Source organism: Triturus cristatus, chromosome 4_1, assembly GCF_964204655.1.
Source record: "Triturus cristatus chromosome 4_1, aTriCri1.1, whole genome shotgun sequence".
Taxonomy (NCBI): domain Eukaryota; kingdom Metazoa; phylum Chordata; class Amphibia; order Caudata; family Salamandridae; genus Triturus; species Triturus cristatus.
Window position 1 is genome coordinate 71,011,185 of NC_140585.1, and position 12,988 is coordinate 71,024,172.

At 46.6% G+C, this 12,988-nt stretch overlaps 1 protein-coding gene across 3 annotated transcripts in view; it reads left to right on the forward strand.

Moving 5' to 3' along the window:
* KDM2A (lysine demethylase 2A) overlaps nt 1–12,988 on the forward strand; it is a 770,935-nt gene that overhangs the window by 666,857 nt on the left and 91,090 nt on the right. For all 3 annotated transcript variants that reach the window (XM_085651618.1, XM_085651619.1, XM_085651620.1), the window contains 3 exons: nt 5,000–5,035; nt 5,340–6,073; nt 6,514–6,677. In XM_085651618.1, the coding sequence (XP_085507744.1) occupies nt 5,000–5,035; nt 5,340–6,073; nt 6,514–6,677 (934 nt within the window). The remainder of the gene's footprint in view (nt 1–4,999; nt 5,036–5,339; nt 6,074–6,513; nt 6,678–12,988) is intronic.

Here is a 12,988-nt window from a genome sequence, read left to right on the forward strand (position 1 = left end):
TAACGCCATCTCCAAAGCAGGGATAGCCAGATGGATAGTTAAGTGTATTCAAATCTGTTATCAAAAAGCAAAACGCACATTAACTATTCCACCACGAGCCCACTCAACACGTAAGTTAGGGGCTTCCATGGCCTTCCTAGGAAATATTCCCCTGCATGATATATGCAGAGCAGTCACATGGTCCACTACACACACATTTACAAAACACTATTGCGTAGATGTGCAGTCAAAACAGCAGGCAGCTGTAGGACAGGCTGTTCTCAAAACACTTTTTCAGACCGCTGCAGCTGGCACGGGTAGCCGCCGCCAATAGAGGGTACTGCTATGTATTCTATGCACAGATATGAATTCAGCAGCCCACATGCCTCGAACTGAATATGCTACTTACCAGTATGCATCTGTTCTTGGCATGTAGGGCTGCTGACATTCATATCGCCCTCCCTCCTCCCCGGCGCCTGTCGCAGCTGCAGCTCTCAGAATTACTGCAAGCATGGTCATCACTTTCTGTATCTACTCCATCACTGCCACAATGGCGAAAAACAATCTGAGGATGGAGAGGATGCCCATGCGCACTGTAGTCCAGGGGAGGAGTCACCTATCCAAGGATACTTCGAAGACTCTTCCAGGACAACAACTTGCAAACATCCGGACACAACACTAGGCGGCGATCTATGCACAGATATGAATGTCAGCAGCCCTACATGCCAAGAACAGATGCATACTGGTAAGTAGCATATTCAATATATGTTCGAGGCATATGACCTGCAGATTGTACACTTCTGCATAGATCGCCATCTAGTGTTGGGCTCGGATGCTTGCACCTTGTTGTTGTCTTGGAAGAAGTCTTTTGTAGTCACGAGATAGGTGACTCCTCCCTTGGACGATAGTGAGCATGGGCATCGACTCCATCTTCAGATTGTTTTTTTCCGCCATCGGGTTCGGATTTAAATTGCTGCGCTCCGGGCCGACGTTGTTCGATTCTCCTTCGACGCGCAAAAACTCCCACTGCTCGACGGTATTGTTTCGATCGCGAATCCCTCTCCACGTGCATCTGGTTTCGAAGACATTGTCGAGTCCCGTCGTCAACGTGGGCCGATCGGCGCCATCAACCAGCATATGGAAAGGACTCCATTCAAAAAATGTAAGTGTGGGGCTACATTCCCCCCACACAGATCTCCACGAGGTCTGCAACCTTTGTCTCTTGCCAGAACACGAGAGTCAACATTGCCAGGCCTGTGACTCTTATGGAAGGCCTTCAGAGTAATTCCTCCCAGAGTACCACCCTCTCCGGTGTGGAACTTAAACATTGTCCTTACTAGGCTCATGGGTCCACCATTTGAACCTCTGCACAAATGTGGATTGCAGTTCCTTGCATGGAAAGAAGCTTTCCTAGTGGCAGTCGCCTCTCTCAGGAGAGTGAGATCCAGGCTTTAACCATACAAGAACCATTCTTACAAATACATCGTAACAAGGTGGTTCTTGGAACAAACCCAAAATTCCTTCTCAAAGTCTTCTCTGCGTTTCATCTTCAGCAATCAGTTACCAGTGTTTTTCCAAAACCCAGATTCGGTAGCAGAAAGAGCTCTTCACACACTTGACGTCAAGAGCCCTTCTTTATTATATTGACAGAACTAAAACCTTTAGAAAGACAAAACAGTTGTTTGTAGCTTTCTCACCACCTCATAAAGGAAACACTATCTCCAAAGCTGGGATTGCTAGGTGGATAGTCAAATGCATTCAAATATGCTACCAAAAGGCTAAACGCGAATTAACAATTCCCCCTAGAGCGCATTCAACATGCAAACTAGGGGCCTCCGTGGCATTCTTAGGGAACATTCCCTTAGATGACATCTGTAAAGCAGCAACATGGTCTACACCACACACCTTCACCAAACACTATTGTGTTGATGTGCAGGCAAAGCAACAGGCTTCTGTAGGCCAGGCTGTTCTTAAGACACTTTTTCAAACCATTGCATCAGATACAGGTGACCGCCGCTAGGGGAGACACTGCTATACAGTCTATGCAAAAGTGTACAATCTGCAGCTTATATGCCTCGAACGGAAAATGCTACTTACCAGTATGCATCTGTTCTTGGCATGTAGAGCTGCAGAGTTGTACACGCCCACCCACCTCCCCGGGACCTGTAACTGCTCCAGTGTTCTCTTAATTAGATGCACTTACATGGACATCTCTTCTATTTCTTACTAACTCCATTTCCCTTTATGGCGAAAAGCAATCTGAAGATTAAGTCGATGCCCAGGCGCGCTATCATCCATGGGAGGAGTCTCCTATCTCGTGACTACAAAAGACTTCTTCCAAGACAACAACAAGGTGCAAGCATCCGAGCCCAACACTAGATGGCGATCTATGCAAAAGTGTACAGCTCTGCAGCTCTATATGCCAAGAACAGATGCATACTGGTAAGTAGCATTTCCCATTTGCTTGATTTAAACACAATATTGTGAGATTGAATGCAATCCAATCCAAAGTCTTAAAATTCAGGGGCAAGTAATAGATACGCAACAAGGCTGTCTGGCACTGGGCCAATATAGGAAACCTCCTTTTAATGGCAAATAATGTTCGTAGGTACGAAAACACTCACTTTGTAAGCAGACAGTAAGGCGTTGTTAAGCAATCACTAAAGTATATTCAACACATTACGTAGACCAAACATACATTTGTTTGCACAACAGAGAAATAAATATGCCAAGACCCTGCATGCTTTCATTACCCCACCCATGGTCAAAGTTGCTGATTACTACTGGAATAAATGTGCACACAAATGTTCATTAATTTACCGAAACAAGTGTATTAGTCTTTGACCATGAGCAGTCTCCTGAAGCATTGCTCGGTCCAACAACCCCCCCTGCTGCGCCCGCCCCCCCCCATGTGCCTCTTCCCATTACTCCCACCCCCACGTGCTCTGTTGCATCTCTGTGCCTCCTGCCCTCCCTGTGTTGCTTACCCATCTTCTGTGTTGCTTTTGTGTATGACCCCTCCCCCTCCAGAAGCCCCCATGTTGCTTTTGCCCAAATCCCCACCACCATCCCCTGGGTTCATTCTGCTTTCCCCCTTGTTACTTCAGGTCCCCCATTGCTTCCTTTCACCACCCAACCACCTTTGCTTTTGTTTCGTCCCCCTAGTTCCTAGCTTACTTTAATCGCATTTCTAAAATCAAGTGCTTTTTCACATTTAAATTTATTTTGAGTTGCTGATCCAACACAGGCCCGTAATTTAGAAGGAAAAAAAAGCCTGGTTTCTTTTGTATGCGTCTGCATGTGTGGTGCGTGTGCCTGCAAAATGAGGCTGCCAGCTTCAGCAAAGCAGTTTTTTTAAATATAACTTTAGACACGCTGTGCAGCATCGAGGCTCCGTGCAGTGTGGATAAGAACCATTGGCTTTGCCAATGCTTGATATGGAAGAGTAAGCCAGCCACCCTGAGGTGAGAGGAAAGTAGGAAGAGCATGTGGAGTAAAATGTGCAAAAACTGGATTAATTCTTTGCCTTGCTGCTCCCTTAACCGTGGGCCCAGCCAGGTTGCACCATAAAACCCATAGATGGCACCAGTTAACCAGTTTAGTTGAAAAGACCTTACTGCTTGGAGAAAAGGATAGAGCAGATCTTTCTGAAGAGTGTGAATGACCAGAGTCCATCTCCTATTTAGACTACTGTATGTTTCATATGTACCGATCTACCTACGTTTCTCCACTACTCACCATTTGGTGTCTTAGCAGCATGTACTTATCTGTTTTTTGGACACATAGAGCTGTTTGGTCCCTCATCTAATGTTGGTTGCAGGTATCTTCATGACAGGATGGCGAATATGTCCAGGGCCAGTGGAATTATGTGGCTATAGAACCAAATAATCTCGCAGTGTTGAGAATAATGCGGCAAGAAAAGACCAACCTAAGCTGCATTATATGGCATTTACGGTAGCCATGCTTTGCTATTTTATCATTTTAATACAGTAATATTATTTTGGCAAATACTTCAATTCAGTCAAGCAGTTTGAACACCAGAATCCAGAAATCACAACTGAAAGGTGACTGTCACTGAGGCACCAGGTGTCATGGTGTTTTAATCCATATGATCCTTTGGAGCTTGAAGCAAAATGCTTTTTTGTTGAAATCTTTAAAGTATGCAGCACATTTTGGATTGTATACCCAGTGCAGCAGATCCATCCACAATGATTCATTCTGTCCATTGGGCTGTAAAGTATTAAACCAATTCAGAAACCAGATTTTCCAGAACTAATAGATTTGGCATTGACTGCCTTTAAATTGTTCTCTGACCTTAGCTGAAGACATTATGGAATACGGATTGCGAGTGATTGATGCGGTTTAGCTCTGGGATTGCCTTACATTTCAGGATCCTGAATCATCAAAGAATGCTATTTTCACTTTTACAGAAGGTTAAATGTCTCCAGAAAAGTGCTACGGCTAAATCTTTTCTCAGCTCTAAGCGGACAACACACACTGCAACTGAGAATTCCCAAAGTTGATGACAGAGGAGCTTGGACCTGCTAAACATTTCTGGAATTGGTTATTTGCAGCCTGCCTACCAAAATGCGTAAACAGATTTTGAGCCATTCATTAATGTCTCTTTTCTTATGTCAAACAAAATGGCATGTTGTTTCAGAGTGGATGTTTTCTGTGAAAAATCTTTCCAGCTCTTTCAGGATTTAAAAAAAATCCTGTAGAAACCCTTATTCTGGTGACAAATGTCTCACTTTGCCTATTTAGAGCATCCAGTTATGGAATAGGTGTTCTCTTGTCTCCTTATTCTCTCATTCCCCTGATTAGATGGAGACTTTGGCCTATTTTCACAGCTCTTTTCCATTAGCTGACAAATGATTTATCGAATTACTTTGCACTGCTGGGCTGCCATTTGCGACCCTAGTAGTGAATGGGGTCAAATGCCCAGATTGTCTGACTGAGATCTCCCTATGTGGTGTATAGGATACTTGCTGACCCTGATTTTTGGTGTCTTTTCTTCCAGATGGCGCAAGAAAATGATCGACTTCTGTTGCAGCCAGTGAGTTATTTTCTTCCCTTTTGACTTCTTACCTTAACTCTTTGTGAATACTGTTTGGGCTATCAAAGCCTTGGGCAACAACAACAACTTTATAGCGGTGTGGATGTTCCCCAGAAGTGGCAATGCTCTAATTCTAAAAACACATTTTTTGGTGGATTACTTTCTGGATAGATTGAATTACTGCATATCAGTTGATTGTTCTAAGGGTAAAACTACTTCTCGGAATGAGAGGTATTTGTGGCTGTACGTTACGTCGATGTTCCCTGGAAAAAAATAAACAATTTCATAATTTTCTTTTTTCTAGAAGCGGAAGTTGGAGGACAGCGATGATGAGACCGTGACCACGAAGGTGCTGCGACCATTACGGAGTCGTGAGGACCCACTGGCCTCCCCGCCTCAGTCTCCCTCCAGCAGGCTACAACTGACCCATGACCCAGGTTCTCCACAGTCCCCCACAAGGGGTGGAATGGTGACTCGCTCTTCTCCGGGTGCTGGCCCCAGTCATCATCCCCGCGATGACCGTCTAAAGAGACGGCAGCTCCTGCGGCTTCACACTGGTGAACTTGGCATCGAACTAGCACAGGAAAAAGAGAATAATCCAAGTGGTAAGGAGCTGTCCGAGGCAGAGCGGGCCAAGATTCGTGGGTCCTACCTCACAGTGACACTGCAGCGGGCGCCCAAAGATTTTCAATCCAGTTCCATAGTGCCCAAGCTGCAGGCCATAACTGCATTGTCTGCAAACTTGCGCCCATCACCTCCAGCTCGCATTCTGTCACAACAGGCGCAGTCCAGGCTGCAGTCCCATGGGGGTAGAGTGGATAACGATGAAGAGGAGGATGAGTACGATGACGATGAGGATGACAGCATGGAGGAAAGTGGCAGCAATGGCTCCAGCCCCCGAGGGCGGAGACGGACATCAAGTTCCCGAGAGGGCCAGGACTTGCTCATGCAAAAGGATGTCTGGATGTCTGTGTTTCATTACCTCAACCGGAAAGAACTGTGTGACTGCATGCGTGTCTGCAAGACATGGTACAAATGGTGAGCTACCAATATGGCCTGGGAGAAGACGGTTTGGACCTTAAATATTAGATATGGGAGGGTGCAGGCTAGAGTTTGAAGTTAATGTTCTGAGGGCTGTGTTGGAGTTTCAGTGCTGGAATAGCATGATCTGCTATGGATTATACCAAGACTTATTACTGGATGTAACCACAAAGCGAGTAGTCATTTTCTGAGCTACGTTAGCAGACTAGTTTTGTCACATAGCTGTAATGTTTGGAGTGCTACAATAGTGAGCGGGCACTGTAGTTACCCATTAGGCCATTTTCAAAGTTGGGGTTGTAGAATAAAAGATGTTAGTCCCTGTGAAGATTGGAAATATCTACAGGGATTGGCTCTTATTGGTTCCATTTCCATAGTAGCCACTTCTGTGACATGTTGAAGTATGAGGTCTAATCCATTTCTTCCATCTGTCTGGACAGGTGTTGCGACAAGAGACTGTGGAGAAAGATTGATCTGAGCCGGTGGAAGACCATAGTCCCACAAGCTCTCAGCGGCATCATCAAGCGGCAACCAGTCATACTTGATCTCAGCTGGACTAACATCTCCAAAAAGCAACTAACGTGGCTTGTCAATAGGCTACCAGGTGAGTTTTTAAGATAGCTTTTGAAATTTCAAAGTTTTCCTGCTGTAAAAATTCATTTCTAGCCTGCGTAAAATTAGTAAAATTAAGAGCACATTTTCTATAATTTGCAGCCAAGATATTATTTTTCTGAACTTCACTGGGGGGCTTGACAAGTCATTCTTTCCCAAAGGATTTTAGAAATGCAATTTGCCTCATCCCTGCAACATGGTCTGTGCATTTTGACATATCCCACGAAGCTTTAAAAATATCCAGACTAGTTCTTGATAACTATAGTGTTTGGATGTTACTCGGATAAGGAATATTCTTCATTCTATTTAATGAAACGGCACCAATATCTTGTAGTTATCTCCATCACTGATGCAGCCCCGCATTTCATCTCAATCAACATGAAAGAACAACACTGGAACATCCGCTCCTAATGCCATCTAGGTTGGTTAAATAAATTGCTAATTTCTCACTCAGTTCCTCCATCCTAGGTATGTTTTCCAGTGGACTATGCTAAGTGTTAAAGTGAAACTCTCGTGCAGTAATTTATAGAAAGAAATTACCAGTATGTGTGAAGGGCTGCTGATATGAAACTAAAGTCTAGTTTGACATATAGGCAGTGATAAGTAGCAGACTTTCACCAGGAGTACAAGTTGCTATCACGCAGTTTCTTTGCGGAAACCAGTTGCTCTTCTAATGTCTCAATGCACTCCCACTGTACTCCCAATCTGCCCCACAACGCCTTTTCCTTGGTGGAGTTCTATTTGGAAGTTATTTTAATTGCTTTCATTTAGCTTTCTGATGTGAGCCCTCATCTCCAGCCATTACTGTACTGTACTGTACTGTACTGTCAAAGAATGGCAATTAATTACAACCCAAGTAGGGTAGGAGAAACATAGATGCCAGCGCTTTCTGTAGCTGCAGTACAGTGTCAAACGAGTTTGCTGCATTTTGGGAACAGTGAGCGTTATGGCAGTGTTTGCACACTGGGCGACCACTTTGTGATTCGTTTGGATTTACTCTGTAAACAGTTCTTAGTCAGTTGGGCAGACATGCTCCATAGAAAGATAAAAAGTACATATTTTAAATATTTTTTCTGCTCTTGATCTTTGTACCAAACTCTAACCATACACTAAAGAAAGCTTGTTGGCACAAAAACATACCCCCGAACAAGAACGGAGTCCCTCTGAAGAGATTAGAGTCTGAAAACCACTGAAAGTAGGCCAACAATGTCATGTTAATAAAAGCTACTCTGGATCCACTAATAGGTTTCCAGAGTTAGTCTCATGAAATATTCTGTTTGGGAGACAAACTTGTAATGGGTCCGCATTGACGTGGATACCACACTGGGGGAGATGCAAGCAACTGAGGATTTCTTTACCTGCAGTTACCGCATTTAGAAACATCCTCACCACTCCTGCAGTTGGTCTGTCCCCAGTTGACATCCGATCATCTCCTATGGAAGCACCGGAGTGCCTCTGTCCAGACGTGTGGGCCCTCCATTTGAAATGGTGTAAATTGAACCTCAAAATCTATTGTGTGTATGCTTCATTTTAAGGGCTACTACACTGGAATGTTGGGAGCTCCATTGAAAACAGTGAAGTGCTCCGGGCATCTAATGGCAAGTAAAAGCTCGGAGCTCCAACATTCCAATGTTCTAATACTGAATAAAGTTAACTTCCTTATGCCAAAATGGTGAGCAAACCGTATGTAGCAGGCACTAAAATGCAGCCTAACCACAATAGATTTTGGAGCTTCAATTTACACTTTATTTCAAATGGAGGTCCCATAAGTCTGGATAGAGGAGCAATGGTGCTCCCATACAGGAGATGGAACAATGGTGCTCCCATACAGGAGATGGAACAATGGTGCTCCCATACAGGAGATGAAACAGTGGAGTGCTCTGGGCATTTAATGCGCAGTAAAAGCTCGGAGCTCCCACATTCCAATGTTTGTTGTTCACAGGTGTTGCGGTCAACCAAGGCCTCACGGAGCCCAAGGGGATTTCAACCCCCTCTGGTTTCGTGAGGTCTTTCTTTTCCTAATTAGAACATTCTCCCTTCTATGGGCGGAATGTTCTACTAGCTTTCTACCCCTCTGTAGCAGGCAATATTGGCCATTAAGGCCCGTTCCCTTGTTAAAGGCCCTTGCCTTAAGCTGTGGGCTATAATAATGTAGTACTTTAGTGTTGGTAGCATGCATTGTTGCAGATGCACATGCTCTGCCATGTTACCATCGCTTTTGGATCTGTAACCTCTGCCACGGTCTCCAAGAGTGGAAGCCAGTCGTATGTCCTGCCACATGAACAAAGCCCTTTGGTATTGTCCTCTTGATGGATAAGAGCAAGGAGGAGGAAGGTCCATCACAACAGAGCAAAGGATGCCAGACAAACTTAACACCACCAACCAAGATAGTTTCACCTCGAGGCCCAAGACTAGCCATAAGAGGCACAACCTTATGGTTTGACTCCAGGTTCTGTGACCTCTCGATCCTTAGAGAACTGCCCCAACCCCTCGGTTAAAAAAATTCAAAACCAGCCCAATTGCAGCTCCGAAAAAGCCTTGACGAATGCCCCCTTTTTTAGACACGTAGAGACAATACCACTAGTCCACCACCACAGTTCCATGCTATCGTTCCCCCAATGTCTGCCACAGTCACAAACTCACCTCAGTCGGACAGGTGCATCTGATGTGCAGGACCCGTATCTATAACCTATGTCACTTTGTGATTGGATGATCCTTGGGAAGATTACTAGGTTGTCTCACAGTACATTGTTGACTTAGAGCCTTATCCTGTTAAGACCTCCCCAGGGGCCCTTCCCCACAGTATTTCACCACAGCATTCCACATGGTTCTCCATACCCTAAGGACAGCGGACCAACACAAAGTAAAGCTTTGCTGTTGGAGGAAGATTGCTTTGTGGTGGTGTAGGAAGCTGGCTCTGTATATACTATACCAAAAATTAGCTATAATATGCGGAGTCCAGTGATGCCCCAAAGGTAGGCAGAGGAAAAGGTAGATAGCACCTAACTCTCTATTATTGCTAGTGTGAACAAGCAGTAAGGCTTTATCAGAGGGTAGTGTTAAGCATTTGCTGTACAGACTCAGGCAGCAAATGTCACACACTCAGACTGAACTCCATGCAGAGGCTTTAGGCGACATCGGGGAGTCTCGGAGGGGTCAACCCACGATTCTGGAGCACTGGGGGACCTTGCTGGGACCAGTGGGCCACCCGGATTCGGGCCATAGGCGTCTGGTTTCTTTGTCCTCAGCAGGCTCAGAGTCTATCTTGGGAGTTTCTTTTGAACAGAGGTGCTTTTCACAGGAGATCCGGTCTTTTTTGAAGGCAGTCAGTCCTCCCAGTTCTGGAGGTCGCTCGCTGCAGAAAAAGGCGACTTTTGGCGCAGGATCTCTGGAAAGTGCAGATGGGTTGGTAAGTAAGTTCTTTTCTGCAGTCTCCTCTCCTGGGTGTCTTTCGTCCTTCGTAGGATGTGGGAATCTGTCTTCTTGGTTCAGGGCTGCCCCCTAAATACTGTATTTAGGGGGCGTTTTAGGGGTCTCTAGGTCAGTAGCCAGTGGGCTATTGACCTTAGGGTGACTACACCCTTGGTGTGCTCACCCCATGTAGGGGAGTGGGCACAATATCTAATCCTGATTGGAGAGTTCCTGCCATCTGCAAGATGGCACGCACTAAAGCGGGGGCTTCACCTCGCCTCACCCACCTGAGGGGTGTTGGCAGAGGTGGGCACACCACCTGGGCTGCAAAACAGAGAACGGTAGTAGTGTATATAAGGGTCACACCAATAGTTATACATGTAAACTGGGCTAGCAAGTACACATAATCTAAATGTATCACGGAGCAAGGAAATACCTAGCGGTGCCACTAAGGGTAAATAGCACCCCACTACATTGGGTGCAAAAACACACAGGGACCTACAAAAGTGCCTGTGAAGTAGTATACAGCAAAATATACCCCGGCACTCCTGAAATGTAAGTTATAAATGTGTGACCTTGATAAGTTAGAACCAATAGGACAGAGGTCCACTGTATCACCGGAAAACACCAGAGATGTATTCATACAAAATTCTTCAATTTATTCTGTACAAGGATTTAGAAAAGCATCACTGACAATTTTTTACAGGACTGAACGCACCACCGTTTTAGAGCAAGTACAGATGGAAAGACATTCCTTGAAGTAGTGACATGAGTCAGTCCTGGTCAGCAAGCACAAACAGCCGACACGTGTTTCGTCACATCCAGTGACTTCCTCGAGGCTCTAAACGAAAATGTTATGGTTCTGCGTAGGAAGACCACAGTTCGCCAATAAATGTGCATGATTTATATGTCACTTCAAATCCAAGTAAACTCTGAAGGTTTAAGATTTGTCCATGGAGATTCACTGGTATGCCGGTAATAGCGAAGATGCAAATTTATGGGCAGCTCCTGATGGACTCTTATAGACCCGTCTTGAAAAATGAAGGAAACCGTGTGTTCGAGGCATATGAGCTGCAGATTGTACACTTAGCATAGATCGCCATCTGGTGTTGGGCCCGGATGTTTGCAGTTTGTTTTTGTTCTTTGGACAGTCTTTGGAAGTCACGAGTTCGGTGACTCCTTCTTTGGTCCGTACTGCGCATGGGCTTCGGCTCCATCCTCAGATTGTTTTTTTCCGCCATTGGGCTCGGATGTGATACTTCGTGCTCCGGCTTCGAACTTCTACGGTTCCAGTCTCGACGGAAAATCCTCGTTCTTCGAGTTTCTTCATCATATCTTCATCTCTCGGAGCGGCACATTTCTCCATTCCGTACATCGGCACCGGCCTTCGGGCCCTCCTCGACTCCGGTCCCGGCCGATGGAAAGGACTCCGTTCAAAAAGTGCCCAAAATGTGGGTCTAAATTTCCCCACATTGACCTCCATCAGGTGTGTAACCTTTGCCTCTCTCCAGAACACGAGGCTAGAGACTGCCCCGCCTGTAAGTCTTTTCGATCAAAAAAGACCATCCGGGATCGAAGAGCTCGACGCACCATGGCGCACTCATCGACCGCAGCTCCACCGGACATCTTCGGAAACGACGCCGGAGCTTCGGGGCAACTACACACCGAGCAGGAGGACGACGTCGTCAGCGCTTCCGAGGCCGACGACTCCGACGTGGAGGACATCACACCGGCGCAGCGGGTCGTGAGTACTGTACCCCCTCCCACCCCCGCGCCCAAAACCAAAGAGACTCCGGTTACACCCTCGCCTGCAGGCCTGGGTAAAACCAAGCACACAGCTTCTATCACCCCACCTTCGGGCCCGGTGTCGAAGCCTCAGAAGTCTCACGGCAGCTCGGGCTCGAGCCAGCCGACGCCTGGTGCCGAAAAACACCATCCGGCACTGAAGAAAGTGATACCCAGCTCGACTCCGAAGCCACCGGTGCCCAAGCCTGGACTCTCGGTGCCGACAAAACACAAACACAAATCTGTCGGCACCGACGCTCCGGCGCCCAAAACTCCATCGACACCGAAAAAACCGGAGGTTCCAAAAAAGTATGGCGCACAGAAACCATCTAAGCCCTCGGCTCCGAAAACATCGGCGCCAGCGGACGATTCGGCGCCACTGGATCTCTTTACACCAGACCCTTTGCTAAAGACTCTTTTTAAAGATCCAAAGACTGGGCTATTGACTTTAGTTGTCAAAAAAAGACGTCTTGACACACCGGCTCCTCCACCACCACCCAAGCGGAAGGACTCTGCTACTTCTCCTCTCAGAGTGCCCTCCCCACTACCTCCTCCTCCACCTCCTCCACCCCCTCCCCCTCCCAGGTCTCCGCCACCCTTACCTCATCACTCCCCGACCCCGTCCCCAGATCCGGATTACGGGGATCCAGATTATGACCCGGCGGACGCCCCAATGGACCCCACTCCACCGGGGACCCCAGACCCATGGGAAGACTACCAAAACCCTGACATACCGGATATGCCTCAGGACGACCTATACCCATCCAGGCCGTCTCCTCCAGAGGACTCCTTAGGGTTTCACCACTTAGTGCAGAGAGCAGCACACTACCATGGGGTGGAAATGCATAGTGAACCAGTGGAAGACGACTTCCTACTGGATACATTTGACATTCAGGACAAGTCCACATCTATCTTGCCCATGCTTAAAGGTGTCACCAAGCATGCTGCAGAGGTGTTCAAAGACCCTGTCAGGGCCAGGGTATTGAACCCTAGAATAGAAAAAAGTACAAGGCGGCACCCACAGACCCTGCATACATTAAGGGCTCTGCTCCCTTAGATTCCCTAGTTGTGTCCACAGCTAGAAAGCGGGCTAACTCCCAGTCCTCA